Source organism: Oxyura jamaicensis, chromosome 2 (genome assembly GCF_011077185.1).
Source record: "Oxyura jamaicensis isolate SHBP4307 breed ruddy duck chromosome 2, BPBGC_Ojam_1.0, whole genome shotgun sequence".
Lineage (NCBI taxonomy): Eukaryota > Metazoa > Chordata > Aves > Anseriformes > Anatidae > Oxyura > Oxyura jamaicensis.
Window position 1 is genome coordinate 46,457,575 of NC_048894.1, and position 25,285 is coordinate 46,482,859.

The 25,285-nt window shown below is 36.5% G+C and overlaps 1 protein-coding gene across 1 annotated transcript in view; it reads right to left on the reverse strand.

Annotated features, from left to right (window-relative positions):
• KIF15 (kinesin family member 15) overlaps window positions 1-25,251 on the reverse strand; it is a 35,470-nt gene extending 10,219 nt beyond the window's left edge. The window contains exons 1-24 of the mRNA XM_035317779.1: window positions 25,086-25,251; window positions 22,486-22,525; window positions 21,003-21,186; window positions 19,429-19,505; window positions 18,309-18,346; window positions 17,253-17,350; window positions 16,703-16,882; window positions 15,737-15,946; window positions 15,513-15,638; window positions 14,837-14,959; window positions 13,986-14,109; window positions 12,295-12,386; window positions 11,360-11,569; window positions 10,065-10,242; window positions 9,655-9,796; window positions 7,144-7,285; window positions 6,628-6,822; window positions 5,649-5,756; window positions 4,798-4,903; window positions 4,095-4,260; window positions 2,546-2,696; window positions 1,655-1,740; window positions 1,126-1,201; window positions 794-880 (exon numbers count right to left, since the gene is read on the reverse strand). Of these exons, the coding sequence (XP_035173670.1) occupies window positions 794-880; window positions 1,126-1,201; window positions 1,655-1,740; window positions 2,546-2,696; window positions 4,095-4,260; window positions 4,798-4,903; window positions 5,649-5,756; window positions 6,628-6,822; window positions 7,144-7,285; window positions 9,655-9,796; window positions 10,065-10,242; window positions 11,360-11,569; window positions 12,295-12,386; window positions 13,986-14,109; window positions 14,837-14,959; window positions 15,513-15,638; window positions 15,737-15,946; window positions 16,703-16,882; window positions 17,253-17,350; window positions 18,309-18,346; window positions 19,429-19,505; window positions 21,003-21,186; window positions 22,486-22,525; window positions 25,086-25,104 (2,958 nt within the window). The 5' untranslated portion in view covers window positions 25,105-25,251. The remainder of the gene's footprint in view (window positions 1-793; window positions 881-1,125; window positions 1,202-1,654; window positions 1,741-2,545; window positions 2,697-4,094; window positions 4,261-4,797; window positions 4,904-5,648; window positions 5,757-6,627; window positions 6,823-7,143; window positions 7,286-9,654; window positions 9,797-10,064; window positions 10,243-11,359; window positions 11,570-12,294; window positions 12,387-13,985; window positions 14,110-14,836; window positions 14,960-15,512; window positions 15,639-15,736; window positions 15,947-16,702; window positions 16,883-17,252; window positions 17,351-18,308; window positions 18,347-19,428; window positions 19,506-21,002; window positions 21,187-22,485; window positions 22,526-25,085) is intronic.
• Between the last annotated feature and the right edge of the window lie 34 nt (window positions 25,252-25,285).

Sequence of the window (25,285 nt, forward strand, 5' to 3'; positions counted from 1 at the left end):
AATTTTTATTTTTAGCATGGATAATCCAAAATTTATCAATGTATCATTCTGGATAATGAAAACACTATGTGATCTCTTATATCTATCTTACATACACCATAAAAAACTCTTATGCTATGGGAACTTCTCCTATATAAGCTTTCAAAACACTGAAGCAATCTTTTCATGTAGTAGTGTTTTGATTTTATTAATAAGATAGTCACATTCTTACACTACCTTCCTTACCTTTTTTCTATTAGCTCATTACTACATGAGACTGGAAAGCCCTATTGTTAATCAGGGGTATTATACATCATTTCTGCATGGGGATGTTTTGTTCAGCAGACAGTTGAAACCGATGGGCAGTTCAGGCTGGGTGCTAGGAAAATGTTCTTCACCAAGAGGGTGGTCAGGCACTGGGACAGGGTCCCCAGGAAGTGGTCACAGTATCGAGCCTGCCAGAGTTCAAGAATCATTTGGACAACACTCTCAGACACATGGTCCGATTTTTTGGGTTGTCATTTGGGGACTGAGGAGTTGGACTCGATGATCCTTGTGGGTCCCTTCCAACTTGGATATTCTATGATTCACTCTTTGTTTTCCTTCAGTTATCTTGTTTTCTCTGAATGCATATCTGTTTCCTATCATCCTGCAAACACCACACCAGTAAACGGCAGGATTTATATTGCCTAGATATACAGCTAGAATTGTCTAGAATCAGAACTACCAAGTATCATAGCAAGGCTCTGGACTTTCAACTCCACCACAGAGTTACCTGCAAAACTGGGTATCAGTAACAGAAATAAGCCCAAACCTTATCTGCATCATTTGTCTTCTTCAAAGAAGCAATAATCTCTTCAGCAGCAGCCAGCTCCTGTTCCAATTTCTGCAGTTTTTCTTCCTAGAAGAAATAATAATTATGAAGGAGAGACTTAATTACTTTTGAAATATGCTTTGTATAAGCTCAAAGCCTTTAAAAAAAATGAATGCTCTAAGTTGTTTACTTTGCTAGAGAAATTAAGCAGTAGCTTAGCAAAACAATCAAGACTTGCCAGTAATCTACAGAACAGTCAGTTCACCAAAAAATTGCTATAAATGTACACAGATATCTGAGCATGACTTAATCGTTCAGTTCTGCTGTTGTACCTGCTGCTCACACCGTGTCACCATGTCAGAAGACGGTGTCTCCACCTGTGCTTTTTCAAGTACTTTCAAGAGCTCCCTGGAGAAGAGGAAAAAAAAGTATTTCTGGTGAGAAATATGATCAGAATATAAGAGAGCTTTTACAGGAATCAAGTCATGTAAGTTCATTCTTGTTTGCTCTTATTTTTTGAAGAGTTATTTAACTATATGCTTCTCATTATTATATAAGACTAATAGTTTAGTTACTAGCTATACACTCTTCCCAGTAGTGGAATTTTATCTTCAACATGAAGAACTATACTTATAACGAAATAACACTTGCAGTGCAAATGTACAACTGAATAGAACAACACCTCGCTTTAACATAGGTTGGATAAAACAAGAAGTCCATAATATCTCCATCCAGCTGGGGAAAAACACATCTACTAACAGGGCCAACAAATAGAATACAAATACAAGAATACAAAACCTAGCATAGGACAAAACCAATGAGGTCAGATAAAAACAAATGCCACAACTAAATAAAACTCACTTTGAATTGTTTTCTTTGTCTTCTTGTAACTGTAATGTTAGTTTTTGATTATGTTCTTTTTCTGTTTCCAGGAGTTTCAATAGGTTCTAGAATATCAAAAATATACATTGTTATAAGAAGCTACATTATAAGGCCTTTACAGTAATTGAAGCAATTAGAACTCTAGACAGATCCTAAGGTGACTGGAAAAAACAACAAAAAACCCCCCACCTTAAATGGAAAAAGACATTTAGCTTTGTCCTGGACAAATTTAAACTAAACTCTTATTTATATTAAGAAATCATCTCTTTTCACATGCCATTGTTAATAACTCCCCGTGGCTGCAATGTTCCTCAATATCTAAGACTTCAAAGGGAGAAATCGTGATTTTCCAGTGTAGATTAATTGGGGGTGGAAAAGCCATTTCAAATTCTAACCAGCAATTCAACATCTTTGACTAAGAAATTTGAAATCATGATTTTTCAGTCTGTTAGTATCCCTTTAAGCACTGAAAGGGAAAATCAAACTTGCTGAGTAGGCAAACAGAGTACACAGCAGAAAACTTGGGAATATCATTTGCAAAAGCCCTTGAGCAACCTTATTGCTGTTTTGCAGTCATTGCAGTCTGACAGGCTTTCAAGGACACCATCAACTAAATTGCAGGACAATGATCCCCCACAAAAAGGCATAAAGAATTTTAACAGGATCACATCCACTATACAAAGCAGTTTCTTTAAAAAAAAAAAAATCAAGATGGAATAAGCAAACTAATTTTAGTTAGCACTAAGATAGGAGATCACTAGGAAACCTATTATCACTGTGGAACCTATTATCACTGATATAACAGGAATTAAACAAACTGGCTACATGAGTAACTGTATAATAAAGACTTTTAAAAGCTCTGACTCTTACACAAAGCTCAGTTTTCATAGCTTCAGTTTCTTGTCTTCTGTCTTCAAGTTGTTGCTTCAGCTGATCTGTCTCAAATTTTGCTACTTCTTGCACATTGTCATAGTCATCCTGAAGGCTCGCTTTTTCTTCAAGAATCTTCTCATGTTCTAACCTTTATTTAAAAACAAAGAAACAACCCACGGTATTAAAGAGCTTGTTTCCTTACAGAAATACACCAATTGATGGTATTTTACAAGCTTCAGTGAATCCAGAGTTATTTTCAAGAAAAGTGACTAAAACAGTTTTTTTTTTTAAACACTCAAACCCCAAATTTATGAAAGGCACAGGAAATTTAAAAGGCACTAGCAGAGAATGCAGAATACTCCTTTTGACCCCTATAAATAATCTACTTCTTGCCAAATTCTATAGAAATTTCAGTCACTGTGACTTGATAATGGTGTTCAGCCAGTTTTTTTTTATTATTATTATTTTTATCCAGTTCCAGGACCAAAAAAAACACTCTGTAGCTATTAGAACATTACTGAACACCTACATCTGCTTAGCTGATGTGTTCTTTATTCCATATAATTCTTTTATATATTCTAATATATATTCTATATATCCTATTATATTCCATATAATTCCTTTATATATTCTAAAGGGAAATAACCCAGACTTTCCCAAATTTCCCTTATTTCGTTAGATCTTTCACAGAAGTGAAAAGCAAAGAAGGGTAAAAGAGCTGCTAAACAAGTGTTAGGAATCATGTTATCAATGGAGAGCCTCTAGTAAGAATATTTACTGCACATACCCAAAGAAGTCAGTATTTTTGCTAACACAAGGTATCAAGGAGACCACAACACTGAATTTCAATTGCTGGTTCCCAGTCTCAAAATGCATCACTCAAAAAATGACTTCCGCTAATACATTAACCATTATAATGCAATAATGTATTTAAGCTTTCCAGGCAAGAAAAAAAAAAATAAATAAAACCTCCCCAAAGAAAAACAAACAAACTGGAAAAAAAAAAAAAAGAAACATCACAACTAAGTCACCTCACTGATTTCTAACTCCCAATAATACTGAATGCCAATTAATGCATACAACCGAGTGAGCTGTTCAGGCTTCTACAAACTGGCTTCAGTTTATTTTTATCGTTTCTTTCTGCTTGTGTTTTCAGATCAGCATCATCCTGTCACCTGTTTCATGTGAACAGGCTGAGTGATACCTTTTTTCCCCAGCTTTGTGTTAAAAATAACTATCATGCCTCTTTACTTAACTTTTGGAGATCAAGAAGCTTATAGGTTATCTCCTACTTAATGAGAAAATGCTACAAACAAACCAAAATTAAGGAAGTCTCATTTAAATATCTTTCTGATACTTTACCCATTTTTCATCATGCCTCTGAAAAGAACTGACCAAAAAAATAAATATGGAAAGAACATAAGCACACAATAACAACTTTAAATAAGAGATGCAAAGTGCAAGTTTGAAGACAGGAAAGAAGAACTAAATCAGTGGATGCATTCAGAAGAAAGGTTAAGACATTTTAACCAAACTGCCAACATACCTGACACTGTCCAGCTGAAACTGTACATCCATGTGTCTGCTAGAAAGCTGACTCATTTCCTTTTCGTGCTTTTCCTTAAAGGCATTATATTCCAGTTTTACAGCAGACAGCTCCTTGTCTGCAGACTGCAGGACAATGCGTAAGTCCTGGACTTCACTTTTTAATACTATTGAAAAACAAAAATTTTTCATGTTATTGATTTGGAAAAACTGCTAGATACAGGACATGTAACAGTACAGAACATCCTGGGAAAGTCTAACAAAACCTTACACATTTTCAGGGGAATTAACTTTGAAGGTCGTAGACAAGGATTTACTACTCCAAGTCAATAAAAACATTGACTTTGAAATGAAGTGTATGGACAAAATCAAAAACTTTCTAGAAGGTATGATCAAAAATGCCTGCATTTACATACACTGTCAGAGAATTTCCCTTTACTTTTAGCTAACATTTTCTTTTTAAAATACTGCATCCTGTACTCCACTCATATCAGAGTCAACAGAGAACAATTATCAGTATTCAGTATTATCAGACTGGGCAGAGAAAAAGCTATTCTGCAAGTATTATAGTTTTATTTTAAGTCAAATCTGTGCAACATTTAACATCTTAAACTCAAATAGTTACTCTGCATGTACTATTGTTGATTCATAAAATTAAGACACCTCAAAACTTCACATGGGATTTCAGTGTTGTGTAGACTTACTATCAGCCTTGCTTTGAGCATCTTGAAATTGCTTTTCAAGCAATTTTATCTGCTCAAGTAGCTCCTGGCGCACTTTAATCCAGTCATTCCTTTCGGATGAAAGAAGCTGGAGGAGAGAAGAAAAAATTTTAAATGGAAGGAAACATAGGAGGTTAAGTTACAGAGCTGTAACAATAATAATGTTTTAGAATAGTTCATTAGCTGATCCTAACACTTAATGTTGGTGAATTTGAAATACACAAAAGTCCAAGAAAACATACTTCAACACAACTGAAGAAGTTACCTTACGTAAAGGGGAAAAATCATTTAAAAGCAACCACAACTTGAGAGCTGAAACCTACTCTACAACAGATCTAACAGACATGGCACCGATAGAGGAAGAGAACAAGCCTTATTCTTCCTTTTCTATGTTAAATCAAACAATGTTTAAGACTTGTAAATATTTTATGTATTAATGGATTTTCAATTCAGTTCCAATTAAGGAAAGCAATATATTCATGCATTCTTAAATTTAAAATTTCCTTTTGTGACTATTCCTCTTTCTCCAGAAATCATGAAGTTGGCCAAAAGAAAGCATGGACATCTTGAATGTTCATTTTCTTATGTTTTAGTTTATGATCAAGCAGGCTCAGAATCACAACTTACTCATTTATTATTTTTAAACTGCAGTGTTACTTAATTTAGTCTGTCTTTCTCCATAGTCCTGAGCTATGATGCTAGTAAATTTTTCAAAAGTCAAAATGCACATAACACTTCTGACCTCACTGAGTGACACAGTAGTTCAAGTGCAGTAGACAGCACCTTGTCATAGAGACACTCAAATATAAACCTGCATTATATCGTTCTCTCACCTCCTGCATTTGTGCAGAATGATGCTCCAGTTTATTAATTTGCTGCTGGAGTTTCATATTCTTGCTTTCCTCCTCATCCAGCTTTGTCTGCATTGTGCTCAGTTGCTCCTGTGACACAACAGACACCCAAAATTAGAACACCCATCTTCCAGTTACTCTCACATGCCATATGGCAGTCTGTGCATATTAAAAATAAATGTCAACTTTTTTTTTTTTTAAATGACCTAAACCAACAGAAAGCAGAACATTCAAAAACAGACTGGTAACCTCAGTAGCTGATTTCTCCTATTGCCAACTAAACTGCTAGAACAGAGGGAAATCCATCAGAGAATAATACAAGGACTGAATCCTATAAACTCTTATATGTCTGCTTAATTTTCAGACACGCGTCTCTCTTACAGAAACAAGACTTGAAAACAAAGTTACTAAACATCAACACTGGATAAGTTCTTAAAAGAATGTTGTCTGTTTTACAAGGTGTGGGGTTTTGGTTTTTACTATCTGCACTGACCTTAGCTCCAGTTCAGAGAATAGTTCAGATCACATTGTAGCACTCTGCATCAAAAAGACCCTCCCTCTGCTTTAGGAAAGATACAAGACAATAGCAATATTTGGCAGGTTTCTTAAAATAATGCAGTATTCTATACCACACTTGGGTATTGTTCCAAATGTTGCTGTCACCACAGAACCATCAGGAAGTTTCCTTATAAACAAGTTATCAGGCTAGAATAGTAAAAGCTTAAGCGTTCTGTATAATAATAGCTATTATATAGACAAAATGCATAGCAAGTTTCAGCTCCTTATACGATTAAGATATACAACGTATAATTAGAGAGCTTTTTAGCAATGGCTTAGGTATTCTTTATATGCATCAGTTTTCCATGCACGTTGCAATATACTTGGCAGGAGCTACTTTCATGTCCAACTTGCTTTATAATAAAGTTATACACACACTTCAGTTTTTATTCAGAGCAGTCACCTGTGCTGCTTTGAGCTCCTCTGCAATGGCCTCGTATGCTTGTTCATTCATCTCTGGGGGGACTGGCTCTTTAAAAATGTCATCCATCTCTTCAGAACACTGGAAATCTTCAGAGTGATAATCTGAAATCTCTGGGCTTATTCGTGGCACTAGGCGAGATCTTAGCTGGTAAGCTTTTGTTGGAGTTGTTATATTCTGTTACAAAGATTACAAAGCAGTCTTTATTTTAACTGCAAAAAGGAACTAGACTTTATCTAGTATTGTACTTCACAGTTCTATAGGCAAAATAATGAAATAAAATGCTCAAAGGCCGTTAGTTCTAAACCACTACACTTTCAGATTTGTCATCTCATTACAGTAGCAGTCATTTAGGAAATACTTCAAAACACAGAAGCAGCATTCCTCGTTTATCACATAAACATTACAGTAGCATGGCTAAGGGATCGTAGAAATGAAGGCCTATGCTCTCACACAACTTGGGAGTAAGTACATGTGGTTTTTAACTTGTTTACATACCTTAAGAGTTTCTCTATGTAGCTTATGCAACTGAGAGACTTCTCGGCGCTTGTGTGCTTTAGTTGCCTCCAAAATGTTCTCAAGATGTTGGTTTGCTTTCCGAAGGGATTGAAGTTCTGATTCCAGTTCCATATGCTTTTTCCTGTTTAGGAATTATTTTAATACTATGAAAAACTCTCCATCAGTATGCTCTCCATCAGTAAAAACAAGCTGTAGCACTGCCAATGAGCATCATACTGAAGAGATGAACTCTTGGCCAAACATTGAAATACATTATTTTGAGAAGAAAGCCACCACTGCTATATTAAAGTTTTTCTTTTGTTGTTGTTGTTGTTTGTTTGTTTGCTTTTTTTTAAAAAAAAGCTAAGAAGCTTATTTGTGCTTGCATAATGAAAAAAGCAGATGGATAACTAAATATGTCAGAAAAAATCCATTACATGGTAGAAAATAAGCTGAGCGCTCCACAATTCCTTTTATGAGAAAGTGATATCACCCCTACCAATATGGCTTTAAGCTTTAGAATGTTATCCAGTTATAAAGGAAGTCTGAACTGGTGCTTGCCAGGATTAAAGAAAATCCTTTAAAGATTTTTTTCCCCTCCTCTGGAAATGCTGCTCTTTTAAGATTATTTTGCCTTATAGGAGTACTTTAACTGAAATCCAACACTTGAGTAGAAATTTAGGAATAATTTCTGTTAGGCATTTTGCAGAGCTACATGCTGTTACTGTGACCATGGACCTTACTGACCTAATTGTAAGGTCAAAGTGAACAAAGGAAATACACTATTTCATCTTTTGGCCATGTTACCATTTTGGCTCATGATTTTAGCACCTGCAACAAAACATACAGAACAGCGTAGAACTCTAGTTGTGACTGCTAAGAGACAGCAGAAAAATTAGCAGGGATTTTGTGAAATTGTTCGGTTTTGCTCTACTTATTCAGTTATAGCACACAGTTATCACTTGCATGCAAAATTAAGCATCCAGTTACTGCAAAACTGGAACCAAGTTTAATATTTAATGAAATCCAGAGGTGAACCCAGTGTAAATCTAAAAGATCAAAAGCACCTTCCTGTTTGATTGCATTCCACTAAGACAAATGCCAGTAATTGCTAACAAAAATGCATATGTACTATAAAGAAAGCAAGACATGCATAAATATATTGGATGGACAGGAAAGTGATATATTTAGATATGAATAAACCTTTCTAACTAATGATACATTGCTGAATTTGATAAACTCAGTAGATCATAACATTATAACTTATGAATATAAGATTTACCATACTCAAATCTAAGAATAAAAACAGATTCGTACAATTGTCTGAACACAGAAAAGGGACATTACAAAGTTACTTTGTCAAAAAAATGGTCAGGCAAAAATCAGAATGTTACTTTGGACCCAATGCTTCTAAAATTCAACTCTAGATTCACTGAAATCAATAAAAAAAAATGTTAGGTACAAGCTAAAAAATAAAGATAACAAAAGAGCATCAGGTCCCTTTAGCCTTCCAGATTTATATTGTGTTCTTTGAAAATACAATTATTTTTCTTGTATCTTCAGTCACAGAACCGGAATTTTTCAGTAATGGGGTTTATCAAGTTAAACCATGGAATATCCACTGGCACATGAATGTAATATTATTATTACTAATAATAAAAACCTTGAAGGTACTATTCAGGCCTTTCACATTATCTTCTGCTGACTTCAAGCACTGACAGTAAATTTTTAACTATGTTAGTAAGGACTAAGTAGACCTGCATCTCATATGTAGATGTCAAAGCAAATGGACATAAAATGAGCTATTGACACTATGCCTTTGCTCTCGTTTGAATTATATCTTTGTTCCAATAACAAGTCTCAAGATGCTGGTATCATCACCTTCTTAAAAATCTTTGAAATGGAGACAGAAATTAACAAGTAAGCCAAAATTTTCTGGAATTCTTGGATTCTACATTTATAGTGACTCCAGCTTGAAATGTTAAAGAGTTATATTAAAGTCTTGTAGCACTTAAAAAAAAAAAACAAACCTCCCCTCTCCTGCCCCAGGAAAAAACATCAACTACTAGTTCCTGTTATTGTTTCCATCTGTAATAATTCAGTTACTGAAAATATTTGCTAGACATTGCTGACTAAGCCAAACTCTTCCTGATACAAGAAGCAGGTGACTTAAGTGATTTCCAGGGCATGTGCAACTCTCGCATGCTGTGAAGCATCACTTAGCATCTTAGGATCAAGAGGAGTTTTTGAAGAGTCAAAGAAGTCTGAAGGAATGTCTGCACTGTTGCTGGTTGCTTCACAGGTTGCTTCACTTTACTACTTTGGAAGTAATCAAGTTGACAAGTTGAACTGGAACATTCTGCAAACATGCCCTATTTTTCATAACCTGTGCCTCTTATACACAAAGAACATACTTTGACTGTATATTCATGACCTGAATTGAACTTTTAAAAAATCAATACCAGTAATTAGACATTTAACTGAACACATTTCTATACTGCTTTGTCTCACTTGGTTAGTTCTTTAAATTCTTCATATTCTTGTTTCGAACTTGCCAGTTCACTTTGAGTTTGTAGCACGCGGGCTTTCAGCTTTTCAACAGATGCCAGTGAGTTGCCTTCCACTGATATGGTGGTAGAATGTAAATGCTGACCTACAGAACAAACATACACACTATGAAATCATAGAAAAGCTCAAATACCTTAAGTTTTACCGAAACGAAAACGTTTTTAGGCTTTTGAACAACATTGAGAGAGAAGGAAAATGAATAAAATGAACTAAACCTGTTTTACCAAAGTCTTCAAGTATCACATTGAGGAAAGCAAAAAAAGAAAAATACATTAAGACATTTTCAATTCTACTTTGTACAAAACAGAAATACAGTAAGCCTATTTAGCTCAAACGTATTAGCATATTTTTACCTCCAGTTGTTTTCTCTGTGGCTGAAGCTTGCAAAAAAGCTTTTTCTAGTTCTGCAATGGTCTGAGCATCGATTTCCTGTGCCTTTTTTACTGACTGTAAAGAACGAAGTCTTTTATTTTCCTCTCTGAGGTTATGATTCTCCATGGCGTACTTTGCAATTCGTGGGTGTTGTTCCATCTGTGATAAGCAGTATTTTTTTCAACAGTTTTTATTTTACAGACAACATTATGCACATCTAGCTGCTGCTCTACTATCTTTAATGAGCCTTGAGTAGTAATGGAAAAGGGAAAAAAAGGTATTCCCTAGAGTGGTTTTATCTTCCCAAATGTTTTCTATTTATTTTCTTACTCCCTTGGAATCTGCCCTCAAAGAATATAGTGGGTTTATATTTTCTTTGTTTATTCTTTTACTGGTAATAAAACAGCAGCAGCTCTCCTGGCTGCCCTCAACATCCCTTTTCAATTTCAAATTTGAGCTTCAGCTTTCTTAACACTGTCCCTATATGCTCTGTTAATGCTTCTGTAGTCTTTTAATGCCTGTCCTGGCTTCTGTACTACTTTCCCGTCCTCCCCTTCACTTTGGAGGACCAGTTATGAGATCCAGATTGATTCAAGCTGGTCTTCATATACAACTGTTACCCCTTTCCCTAAGTATAAAGAAGTTCTTGTGCTTGGAAGGAATTGTTTTTGAAGAACTGCCTTCTCTCCTGAGCTTCTCTATTCTTCAGAGCTGCCTCACAAATGATACCACCTACCCTATCCTATCCCTGTCCCTGAATAACCTGAAGCCTCAGGTATGTACTTTACTATTTGCCTTCCTCAAACAGCTCCAGGATAGTATCTATCACCTCTTGTTGGCCCATCTAACATCTGTTTGTTATCCCTCAGAAACCTCCTGTATTCTTTGCATCCTGCTGTCTTGCCCTTTCAGCAGATGTCACGGAGATAAGTGTCCCATAAGGATGAGCATTTGTGACTTTACTGAGTTGCTTAAAGGAAACTTGAACCTCTACCAAACCGCAACCAGGTTGCCTGTAGCATACTCCCACCATAATACCATCCTTACTAGTCTCTCTTATGAGAACTCGTAAGCTCTCAACCCACCTGTTTCCCCTTCCAAAGGGGAGCTCTATGCATTTGAGATGCTTCTTTATGTAAAGGGACAAAATTTTACATCCTATTTTCTCCTGTCTTTCTTTCCCAAATAACTCGATTCCACCCATCAAAGGACTTCCTCATGAGCTAGTTTAACAAAACAAAATTGTTCTAGAAAGGAAAATAAACAGAAGACTTGCCTGCTCTCTGAGCATTTGCAACTCCTCCCTCATTTCACTGAGGAGATCATCTTGCTCTTTTGGCAATAAACTTCCACCAGCTTCTTTATGCAATCTCTCCAAGCGAACAATATGGTCTTCACGGAATTTGACTATCATTTTATTGGACTGAATAAATTTCTCCTTCTTGGCACACAGGTCTTCTAGTTGAGCAATTTTTTCTAATAAATTCTTAGGAAGTACATAAATAGATTAATGGCAAAGTGACAATTACACTATATGAATTTGAAGCATATATATCACATACATATATCGACACAAATCATGCAAAACTCAGTTGACAATAATTTCTGTGAATACACAGACTAACATTCGTTTGGAGCTGTAGAGAACAGCTCATACTAAGAACTCCACACACACTAAGAACTCCACACTATATTTATTGCAAAAAATTCACTTAGAATAAGCTGTTCACAGACAGTGAAGCACATCAGGTGCACCCCTAGAATGTCTTTTTCAGTTCAGTTCCCCCCCCCCCAAATATTAGTGATCCAGCATTGCACTGTGACATTAAAAAAAAACACAGAAAAATGCATATGACAGAGGTTTGCCTCAAAAAGCACACTGTTGACACAAACACTCTGATTTACCTACAGTTAAGTGATAGGTGTTTGTTGTTCTGTTCAAAATTTTCATTAAAAAAAATCCAACCAACCAACCCACCCTTTAAAACTAAACATACTATGAAAGCTAGCCTACGGAATGAATTTGAGGTGAAAGACTTTATTTTAAATGTCATTTGACCAGTTTCCTTGTTACCAAACTTTACTGTCTTTGGACAGAGTGTTTTTTATTTAAAAACTAAGAAAAAAAATGAAGGAAGTCAATTTCAGTATGCTCACTTGTCCCCCAGAGAATACACAGAATGAACATAGGAATAATTATTGCTTTCTTACCTTCTTCTCACCTTCCGATTTCTCCCAGAACAGCATTGCTTCAATAAAGTTGTTCATGTAATTTATGCTATTTTTCCCTTTTTCAATAGCACCTGTAGGGTAAGTCAAAGAAACAAATGCCAAATTTATTAAAATATCAGTTAACCAGGTTTACCTACACATATAATGTGACAGTTGCGTAAAGAAAATTTCAATAAGTTCTTTGAACAATGTAATTCTTCTACAAACATCACGTCCACACCCACAGTAAAGAAGTCTAGACTATAATTCTTAGCCACCTGCAAGTGCTGGTAAAGAACAGAATCAATGTACATAGTTGTATAATTAACAAAATTGTTCAAGCATTAAACAACTTTACAATGAACTTATTAAAATAAAAGAATCAGTTTGTTCTGCTGGGTGTAGCTAATAAAATTCAAAACCCCTCTGAAATTAATTTGATAGACATTACTGGCAATATTAGTCCACTTTTAATATGTGCAAGCTGTAATAACTGTTTTATAAGAAGGAAATTCAGAAAAATGAATGTGAACTAAGTGGATAATTAGTGACTTAAACTGGAAGGAAAATATTCAAACTAAAATTTAAACAGGTTTAACTCATCCATTTAGAAATTGAAAATAGTTTTCCTTGCCTCATCCAGGCAAGCCCAATTATTTTTAAGTCCTAATCACCATAGTATCTAGGTTTAAAATAACTACCCTATAGTCAATTAATAGACTAAAAAAATGCCATTATGTTTATCAAGTCCCCACTAAGCAAATTTTATATTTTTGTACGATCAAATATTACAAACATCACAATTTACTTGTACAGACTAAACAAATCTTCTATAATATTAGGTTCTGCAGATGAACAGAGGACCAACCTCTCTTCAGCACTGAAGCATTATCACATGCTTTTCTTCGAAACTCACAAGTCTAACAACAGTTTTGAGCCCTCTGTCAGTATTCTGGGAGTGACAGAGTGTAAATGTGTAAATGTGAATAAACCCAGAGCAGAATTCTTTCCTTAGGAAAACTCAACCACAGATGCTTCATATTAGACACGTCTTTCTAACTTTTAGAGTAACTTTTGAAGCTGTATGTATTTCTTGACAGGGTCAGAAAAGAGGTGATTCAGGAACACAGTAAGAGTTACAAGACCAAGTTTACTACCTTGTAATCAAACATTATATGGTAGCATTATGTCAGTGAGAAGAGAGATATACGTATTACACAGCTATGCTAGGATCTGTATTGAACCTTCCAAAGGGGCAAAAAAAGAGGGGAGGAAATCCTGTCCTGAAATTAAAAAGAATGCTGATTCATTTGATGGGCATTATCAGCACCTTAGTGCCACCTCTCTCCCCCCCACCCCCAATCCCTCCCCCAAATATACAAGTAAACTTTTGGTTGTTGGAAGTACTGAGCAACATACTTCTTACAAACTGGAAAAATAAATTTCGGTATTATATAAATAGAAACATATGCCAGTACTCGAACACCACATTAACAACTTCTGCAAAATACTGGATATAAATACAGGCAATATGATCTGTAAGACACACGCAATCTCTATAGAGCAGTTCCTACATTAACAGTAATTGTTGAGAAACTTCATGAATTACGCAAAGTTCCAACACACTTAGCGACAAGAAGTAGCTTAGCACACTTAGCTACAAGAAGTTCTCCCCCCACCCAGACTCATACCTTGTGCTACAGAGATATCACGCATAGATGGTACTGATGTAAGTTGTGCAAGCTGCTCTTTCAGCTTCTTGACCTCAGCTTGTAGCTGATTCACATTTCCTTGTGTGTCTTCATTTACCACAGCCTTTCGTAAATATTTAAGGAAAATTAGGAAGTACAAATGAGAACTGTATTCTAATGCATGGGATAAGAGAAAACTCAAAGACTGCAAAGCAACAAAACCTTCTGATTTAAGAAAGGAAGAATTCACGGGTAAACGTTCAATTTACTGAGCAGACAGTAAGTTATTTTTGCTAAAAATCATGATTAAGAAATTTAATGTTTTCTGTACAGTTTGCTCTGGATCAACGTATAATGCTTAGTTTTGATGTTCAAAATGAAGGTGGTGGTTTCGAGCTTGATGTTTCACTTTCCAAAATTCACTCAAATTCACTGCTTCACTTTCAAAATTCACTCATGAGAAACTTTTGGTATTAACATATATAGAAATTATATTCAATGGTATTTCAGTGCATCTAAGTGTCATGTCAACGTTCATTTTTAGTACAGATTTACTTCCATTTTACACTTTCTAATGAAGTGCTCAGAGAACAAGCAAAGAAAAACACTATCAGCCATTATCAAGTCTCCAACAGCAGTAGTATATTCACAATCAAAAGCAAACAAGATTTTTTCAAAAATAATTTGTCAAAAATACTAGGTTTGCTTTCCTGAGTGTTTTAAAATATTATATATTCCTGTCAATTAATGACAGCGCAAGAGTATTTCACTATCCCTGTTTGTAGAGGTGTCATTTAAATGATAAAAAACATGTTTGCTTCAACCATAAAGACATTTCTTAACTCATTTACCTTGTTTTTAATCAACTTTGCTCGCTGAGCAAAATTAAGGGTGGACAGTGTTTCACCAAAACACCTGGATCCAGGATGGACGTTGGCAATTATACATGTTTTTGCATTACCACCAAGAGAATCCTGTTAAAAAAAAAGAAAAAAGAAAAAAATCTTTTATCTGCAGGTTTTTGGCTATAGCAGGCAGCCTAGCAAAATAGCCCACAAGCCTCAACACCTTTCTCTAGTAAAGAAGGTCCTATTTATGGGCTTCTTTGTACTACAATCATGTAGAAAAAATAACCACTTAAGGAATTAACACCTCATGTAGTTACACTTCTCTTCAAATTTCTATGCATTTTGTGTTGCACTGGAAAAAATATAATTCTGTATGACTGTAATACAGTCTTTCCCAAATTATAAAGAAAACATACGCTTCTTCATTAACACTTGAAAATATAAAAGTGAACAGAAACATAAATAAATTTATTGTCTTCAATTAACAGCAATAAAGCATCTAACCGTTCAAGTAAAAAGATATTTTTCAAGCTTTCCTCCAACTGCCTGATATTAACACTTCTTTTATGTACCTGAGTTCAGCTTTAAAAAACAAACAAACAAACAAACAAAAACACTTTAAAAGCAAATATTGTTTTTTACACCAATCAACATATGAATTCCAGAGTCTATGTATTACCCGTAGCAGAAAAGTGAGCTTGGAATCCCGGTAACAAATGTGTCTCTGCTTTCCATTACCTACATCAACAAGTGCAGTGATTACTTGGCCCAGGCAACTCAGTGATCGATTTATGTTACCTGCTTCCTAGAACAGAGAAGAGAATAGAAATGAACAGACCTGGTAGATGGGACAGGGCAATACATCCAAAAGGAGGAAGATGCCACGGATATTGCAGAACTAACCTTCAGTCTCAGTCCTTCTGTATGGGTGTCTTTTTGTCTCTCAGACCCTGCCAAGTCTACCAGGTTGAGCAGGGAAGACCGAATGTTAACAACCTCATTGTTTTTCTCCATGGATTCCACTGTGATAGTGAAAACTGCATGCGATCTTGAGGATTCTCTGTTCATTGAGGTTGATGCAACACGACGGTTTCTCCAGCCCATAGTTAATACCTAAGCATGAAAAAGACATTAAACAGTATCAAGTACTTCCAGCAGTACCCAGTATTCCCAGTCTTTACTTACAGGTGAGATAAACAGTAGCGAACATATTTCAGTAGCAAACATATTTTGGTGCAACCGGTTTTGAAAACCTCAAGGACTTTTTTCCAATATTCTTCATAATATATCAGATAGAAATAATATTTATGTAGGTATATATTATATAGCGATATAGATTTGGGGCAGGGAGCAGATTATATGGATAGATAGTCAGCTTAATAAAAATACTAGTTAAAATTTTATTTTCTTTCCTCCGAGAGTGCCATTGCCACTTGAGAATATAACATAGCCAATACTGGTATATGCTAGCAGTACACAAGGAAAAAAAAATATGTATAATCACAAGAGTACTATGTTTCCTTCTTGCAGAAATTAGCCTGACAATTTCTGGAACACACATGCCTCTTAATTAGCACAAGATGTAATTTTCTATTGCTATTTGAGAGATGTGTATGACAAGCATTAGGGAAAGATTACTGTGATTGCAATTCATCTTTCAAATTCTAGAATTGCATGATTCCTTACATGCGTTAGATAGTCAGGAAGCATCACCTAGAAACAGATTTTTTCCACTGTTTTGGAGGATCGAGTTGGGGGAAGAGGGTGTCAGAGACACTAAGCAAAAAACAAGTGATTTAATTGAAGAAGAATATTTACCAAATAGGCATTACGACAAACAGCCCAAACATTAAAAAATAGCAAAAATACCTGGTATGCTTCAGCAGCAGATGACAACACCTGTTCAACAGCACCATCAACAAAGACCCCCTTCTTGATGTGTTCTCTGAGAAAGAGCCCAGATGAAGCCGAATCTAGCAAGTCAAAAATCTGTTCATTGTAGATTTCAATAAACGAACATTTGCAGAGAAAACTCTTTCCACTGCCAGCCTGAAAAACACAATAATTTACACTATAAACACACAGTTTTTTGTTAAGTGGCTGCGAGTTCATTTTTATACATAAAAAGCTTTAAGCTTGCATATATATTTTCAGCATACAATGCATTTCTGATGCCTGATATTCAGATGACAACCATCATTCAGAAACCTAGATGCACTTTCAGACTTAAAATATAAGCATGCTTGTGTCTGAAGAAAGAGTACATGAATTTGGTAGATGCGATTTCTGATAAATAGATTTGATGCAAGACAACCTAGACACTTAACTGCTACACACTAGGCTTACCAACCAGTCTTAGCTAACCTTTAATGTGAGACATTACATTCATTACATTAATAATATAAATAAATAAAGGTACCTTTTCTTTTTCACGTTCGATTAGAAAAAATAAGTATTCGAAGCTCCGTGGAATTACACCTCTCAGACTGTGAGTGAAATTATCAGAATCAGATGGTCCTAAAGAGAATTTTAAATTAAAAAAAAGTTTTAGTTAGTACGACTCAAGAGCAATAGTTGGTCTTTTCAAGGTGTCTTTATAAGTTTTATAAACTTAGTTTTAATGTTTTAATGAGTATATGACAAGTTTTAATGAGTATATGACAAAAGCACAGAAGAAACGCAACAAAATCAGCTTTCAAGATCTAAAACTATATCCCGTAATCCAATTTAAATGAAATCTAAATGATGCCTGTGGATGGTTATTTTATCTGTCCATAGGGTTACCTAAATCTAAAATAGCATAAACAACATGAACATCCATGTAAAACATGTTCAGGTGCACAGATATGCCAATACAGCTATCTTAAACCTGCTTTGAAAAAAACAGAAAGACAGAGTGGTTCTGCAGCCATGTTCCTTTAATTTCTATGCAGTCTTCTAAAACACATCAGCCATTTTTGTTATTTCATTATCTTTCTGATGTCAAATATTAACGCATTTAAAATTACCATTGTATGAAGAACAAAGATATAAGGGGCTGCATATACAGAAGGACCTTAAATTCCTAGTTGGATAGGAATCAATTATTTTGAAAACGTCACCATTACTTTAAAGCAGTTACATGCTGAAATATTTTTCTACACACACAGAACACATCAGCTGAACAGAGAAACAGATCTACTCATTTTTGAGACAATTTATTTAAAATGTTTGATTTAATTGAAAAGTTTTTTTTCCTGTTAAAACCAGAAAAATATACATCCTCAAAAAGATGGAGGGGAGTAACTGTACTTCACTATTTTGATATAAAGAAAGAGTAACTGCACTGAGCACTATACCATTTCTTAAGTCTTAAGGATACCAGCAGAAAGACAAAAATCGAAACCGTTCCTGGCATTTGAGCAAGAAAACATTTCAACTCAAGACAAAAAATATCATGAAACCACTGAAAGATAAAGCTGTCTCATGCACTTACCCATCATAGTAAAAGTTTTTCCTGATCCAGTCTGGCCACTAAAAATAAAAAATAAAAATTCAGGTAACAAAGCCTTATTCCAGCTCTGAACTTTTCACTAATCTGTAGCTTTGAAGGAAAAATGACAGTATCAAATGAAATAAATATTTTCTTCTGAAGACAAAATAAAGACAGAGGAAAGCTGAATATGTCCTAGCTAAAAAAAAAATCAGAAAATCTATTAGATAAATCACGATTTGTTACCCCCATCCATTTTCTTCCTTATTTCTTTTGGAAAGGGAAGTAGTGGAAATCAGCATTAAAATAAAGGCTTTCTAATATATACATTAAACAAATTTTTAGCTCAATCTTTTGGGTTTTATGTCACTTGGTAACACACATAAATAAAAAATGAGAAAGAGGCTTTTAAGTTGAATATGTCCTCTTATTATCCATAGCTATTAATCAGCCTAGAGAAGCTTCAGGGCAATTTCACTTCATTTTTCTATATTTATAAATTGTAACAAAATAGACTTCAGTTTTGGAAATGCTTTTCTAGGCTAAAAGAACAGTAAAGCTTTCATTAGATCAGTCATTCAAGTTAGCATTTTTGACCAAAGTGCTTACTCAGTTTTCAAAATGAGAATTTTGGGAGTTAATATGATGATATTGATACTACTGGTCATGGATTTATTTCTACCTTGAAAACATTTTGGAAGTTAAATCTATCATTTATGAGTTCTCCTGTAGGCAGCTAAGACTAACTAAAGAAATGAGCTGGCCAAATATCGAGTCAGAGCAATTTTCGTTCCCTTTTATTATGGACATACTGAAAACAACCACTGTTCTCTTTAACCCCACAATAAAACTTCTGGTTTTAAGACAAAAAATAATGATGCCAAAATGAGTTTACAATCGACATTCTTGGTCTTCAGTATTAGAAGCATAAGACCTACAAATAGATTCCTTAAAGTACTCTTTAACATTGCAAGAATATTCCCTATGTTGTTCTACGCTTAAGCAAGTACTTTCAAAGCTTAGTGCAACATTAAGCAGACTTGGGAACTTAAAACCACAACTATTCATTAAAAAAGGCTCCTCAAATATTGTAACTGGTATGAAATACCATTAAATTACTTACTACGCGAAGATGGTCCCATTGTAACCATTCATACAAGATTCAACAATATTTTTGGCCACACTTGAGAACACAGACTCCTGGGAACAAGGGAGAGAAAAGGCAATTGGCACCAGCAGTTTAAATCTCTCTTCTATCAGTGTTTTCTATGCCATAACTTTACAATGTATAATAATTGCATTCTTTAAAGTCAGACAAGTATCATGACCTTGGAGTTCTCTCACAGCAAAACAGCGTATCAGAAGTCTTTGTGACATAAAAGCACTCCCTCTGCAAGTTATTTTGTTCCTTGCTGATAACTGAAAGAAAACCAGTAAAACTCATCGTAACATGGTATCAATTTTATTTATGTATAAATGTAAAGTATTAATTTTGGGGCAATGTTTCCTATAATTATTCTACGCAGTTTATACCATCAATAGGTCAAAACCAGAACTTACGTCAGTGATCAAAACTAGTTAACATTCCACATTTACCACTGTATGATGGCGTATTCAGCAAGCCTGCACAACTGCTAGCCTCTATATATTTTCAAGCATTTCTTAGACCTGGAAGAAAAGCCTACCTACAAATGATAGCCTATAGCGTTTTGTTTTCTTTTAGATATGCTGTATATACTGCAGGTTCTTATTATGGCATTTATTAAGAACTTTACAACTTTGCAGAGTTCCACATGAAGATGGATGACTGGATGTGATCCTGAGCACCATCCATTCCTCCATGTAAAAGGCAGATGACACTTGAAAGATGACACTGTCCTTTTATTAGAATAAATTTTTAAAACGCTACTGTTAAAAAGACCTTGTTCTTACTCCTTATACATGACCAGTGCTTTACGGAATTATGGAAGCCATCGCACTTTATAAGGATATTACAGAAACCACTCAGTGTTCAAACTGATTTTAGAATGCTTGTTGAGATGGATTACTTTCAGGTTTCCCCATTAAGATTACACTGTAGGAAGAAAAGACTTCCTTAAGAGTATGGAAATGGAAGCATGGTGCTTTGGATATTAAATGGGAGCGAAGTCTTAGACGAGTGAAAATTAAGTTCAGAATTTCAAAACCACAACATTTTAAGGTATAAAGGGGAAGATTTTCCTGATGATGTTACCTTTTCCAAGGTCCTAAGAGTATTAGGACCAAATAGTGAAAATCTCTGAACAATGCATTTAAATACAGATGTATAAGAAGGACATATAACTAATGGAATATAATGATACCATATAAATTCCTAACATACAAATCACATCTTTAACATCAGCTACTGACTGCCAGCTATTTTTGTGGGGGTAGCTCAAAGGGGGTTATTTTCTGCCTATGTCTTTACTGTAACATTTACTAGTAGAAGCTTCAATTTTAATGCAAACTTTGATTAAATAAATTAATGGTGTTAAAAATACATGAAAACTATTACAGCAGAATTTAGTGCAACATTTCTGAACAATAACTACATATACCTGTCTGGACAAAGCAAAAAATAAGACCTAAAGAATTACATATTTAGAAAGGTTTAATGCAGTTGCCAATATCTGGGGGAAAACTGCATTTCTGTGACAAAATCCTGTAAGTTATTACCTGTGTTGTTTCCATATTTGCAACATAATCAAAAGTGAAGATCTTCGGCTCAGGCTTTGAATGCAGACGGATGGTGTTTGATGAAAGAACAGATAAACACAAGCCTTGATCTCCATCAGTTAATGCAGTTCCCTCTGAAGGAGGACGTACCCTTACATAAACTTTGATAGCGTCACCTTCAACACTAAACGAATATTTATGCATTAGATTACTTCAAAATAGATGATCTATCAGCTGCTTTATAACATTAAGTTAAAGAAAATCAGATTAAGCTCCTGAAGTCATAAAAAGGTATCTCCTGAAATTATAATGAACTCACGTGTACAGGTAGAAATGGCAAAAGCCACAGATTTACTAAAGCTTCCAACGTGGCAGATTAAAAATACAGAACAAGAGGTTAGTGGAATTTGTTACTGCTGTATGTAAATTCAGCCTGTGAATTCAGCTCTAAGAGAACACATTTCACACTGAAATACACACGCACACGCACACAAAGAAATCACTGTTGTTATAAAAGGGGGTTCAGTAATTTCTAAGACCATGGGCTTCAATCACCCTGCTTACTACTCAAAGTTAGAAAAAACTTTATGAATGGAACACATGATGCTATATTACAGCAAGAAATCTCTTAGCATTTTCTTTGCTGCTTGTGGGAGGGGAAAGAACAATCAATTTTTGATCCTTGTCTCATCACATCTGTTGGCAGACGCATCAGTAGGTATCACTTAAATAAGCAACTGCGCATTACTTATATTAAACTTGAAGCAGTTCTGGCATAAAAAAAACAATATTTATACTAATATAATAATTAAAGAATTAAATTCTTACATGAAACGACAGCAAACCTGGATATCCTTTACTTGATTCTTTCACAAAAGGATATTATAGCAATATGGGGTTATAACTGGCATTTTTTACTTTTGAAAATATAAAAGAAAGGAACAGAATAATTTTAAAAGTGGACTTCATGACAGAAATGTGGAGTGGGAGAACAGCAGAGGAAAAGCTAAAAAAAAAAACACACACACACACACAAAACCAAACCAAACCAAACAAACAAAAAAACAGGAAGCAATTCAGAAAGGGAAAATGTGACAATGCATTTGAGACATCCCACTAAATTTTTTGAGTTTTGGCAAAGCTGTGTGTATCTGGAGGGGAGCTTTTTTTTTTTTTTTTTCATTTTAGCTGAGTATTTCTTCATGGAAGTTTAACATCTCTTCTAAGATATTCTAGAGTCAGCTTAAGAGTTAGCGGACAAATGAAAATCCACTGCATGGCAACATTCCAAAAAGGAATCTGATGCCTCAGAACAACAGTTTTATTGAGAACATTTTTAAAACCTGAAAGGAAATTTAGAGAGTTAGGCAACAATGTTGTGTATGAAAACATTACAAAATTACTTTCAAATGTTATTCTATGTTTTGTCTGCACTTTTTCTACAACGTAATTATTCAAACACGTGAACTGGCCAACACTTTACCTAGGTGAGTTCAGCAAAGGCAATGCAGAGTCACGTAAATCTATAAAAACAAAAGTGAAAAAAAATACAAAAATTAAACAAGATACAATTATCGCTTAAAAATCAGTTAAATAGGAAATACTGTAAGCAATACTGAGGGAGATAAAAAGAAAGCCTTAGAAACATCTGTCTCATGCATGAATCAGAACTGTATTTAGTATTTAGTAACAATCTTCCTTTGTCAGAAAGTTTGCTGTTTCTTGCAAAGGTAGAGAAAACTCCCATCCTGCAACATGAGCATGTGCACGCTTTCATCATGGATGACTTCCATCCCAGGGTCCTGAGGTGTTGTAAGGGCTTGGCTGTTGTAATCACCAAGCTTCTCTCCATCACTGTTGTAAAGTCCTGGCAGTCAGGTGAAGTCCCTGGTGACTGGAAAAACGTAAACATCACTGCCATTTTCAGAAAGGGTAGAAAGGGAACTGCAGCTCAGTGAGCCTCACCTCTGTGCCTGGGAAGATCATGGAATGAATCCTTCTGGAGGCAATGTTAAGACACATGCAGGACATGGAGGTGATCTGGGACAGCCAGCATGGCTTCACCAAGGATAAAGTGTGCCCGACCAATCTGGTGGCCTTCTATGATGGAGTCACTGCATCAGTTAACATGGGAAGACCAACTGATGTCATCTACCTGCACTTCTGCAAGGCCTTTGACAATAACCCACATGACATCCTTATCTCTAAATTTGAGAGAGTTGGATTTGAAGGATGGACAATCCAGTCGATAAGGAATTGGCTCAATGGCTGCACCCAGAGAGTGGTGGTCAATGGCTCTACGTCCAGGTGGAGACTGGTGAAGAGTGCTGTCCCTCAGGGGCCTGTCTTGGGACCAGTGCTTTTCAATATCTTCATCAATGACAGAGACGATGGCATTGAGTGCACCCTCAGCAAGTTTGCAGATGACAACAAACTGAGCAGTGTGGCTGATACCAAAGAAAGAAGGGATGCCATCCAAAGGGACCTGGACAGGCTGGAGAAGTGGGCCCATGTGAACCTAATGATGTTCAACAAGTCCAGGTGCAAGGTGCTGCACCTGGGTCGAGGCAATCCCAGACATGAGGACAGACTAGGAGAAGAACTCATTGAGAGCATCCCTGCAGAGAAGGACTTGAGGGCTCTGGTGGACAAAAAGCTTGACATGAGCCAGCAGTGTGTGCTTGCAGCCCAGAAGGCCAACTGCATCCTGGGCTGCATCAACAGAGGGGTGGCCAGCAGGGCAAGGGAGGGGATTGTGTCCCTTTACTCTGCCCTCCTGAGGCCCCACTTGGAGTGCTGCATCCAGATCTGGGGCCCCCAGCACAAGAAAGATGCGGACCTGTTAAAGCAAGACCAGAGGAGGGCCACAAAGATGCTTAGGAGGCTGGAGCACCTCTCCTATGAAGGAAGGCTGAGAGACCTGGGTATGTGCAGCCTGGAGAAGAGAAGGCTCTGGGGTGGCCTCATTATAGCCTTCCAGTACTTACAGGGGGCTTATGAAAAAATATTACTTTGAGTCTTTACTCAGGTAGATAACAATAGGGCAAGGGGGTACGGTCTTAAACTAAAAGAGAATAGACTTAGACTAGACATTAGGAAGAGGTCTTCACTGTAAGGGTGGTGAGGCCCTGGCACAGGTTGCCCAGAGAAGCTGTGGATGCCCCATCCCTGGAGGTGTTCAAGGCCAGGCTCAACGGGGCCTTGGCCAACCTGATCTGGTGGGTGGCATCCCTGCCCACGGCAGGGGGGTTGAACTGGGTGATCTTTAAGGTCTCTTCCAACCTGAGCCACTCTATGATTCTACATAAGCAGCTTATTGGACAGCTCCGCATTTCGAGATGACATGTTGCACCCCATGGCTACAAAGACTTCCTTTTCACCTAAGGGGGTGAAATCTGATGTGAAATTACTTCTCATAGGTTAATCAAACTAACTATTAACAAAGTAACGCAATCAAATGTAAAAGAATAAGTAAAACAACAATCAGTGATGATTTATCAAAATATTCCAATAACAAAAGACCTTGTAAGGTTTCTAAAAGTACGCAGGTTTTATTGTAGGAGGATTCCTTTAAAAGTAGGACTAATAAAGAGATGCAAAGGCGCCAGCCTCCTTGTTATGATTCATACAACTTAAATATCCTGCTGCTGTTATGCAAACCTATCAGCTTTGGTTCACAGAACATTTGAGAGATGTGCTTAGTCCTAATGCATTATCACACATGCAAACGAGCTAGCCAAAGAAAAACAGCGCGTTTTAAAACTGAAATTAGGTGATAGATACTCGCATGCCCTGCGCCCCTGTCACCTAACCGTTTCTAGTTCCCGTTTTAAAGGGCAGCTTTCGCGTGAACGTTATGCTTGTGAGGGGCTACAGTTAGCAGCGCTACAGCTGATTAAAAGCCGAAAAGAGGGAAGACGAACGGCCAGACGTGGGGCTGTTGCGGGGTTGCCCCTAGGCACCCGGGCAGGCTGCTTACATTACACCCCGCGGCCAGGATCCCGCCCCGGCCCTTTGGGGCGCCCACCGCGCCCGAGGCCTCTGCTCGGGCCCCAGCTGCCCCCTCAGCCGCGCCGCGCTCACCTCTGGTGCCGGGAGCCATGATCCGCGCCGGCCCCGCCGCCAGCTCCGCAAAATGGCGGCGCGTTTGAATTTGGCGCTAAGGGCCGCTCGCGCCGCGAGCCCGCCCCCGCCGCGAAGCCGAGAAGGGCGCGGCCATGTCGTTCCCCTACCCCCTCCCTCCTCCCGCTACTGGCTGCGGGGCCTCCGCTCCCCCGGCACGT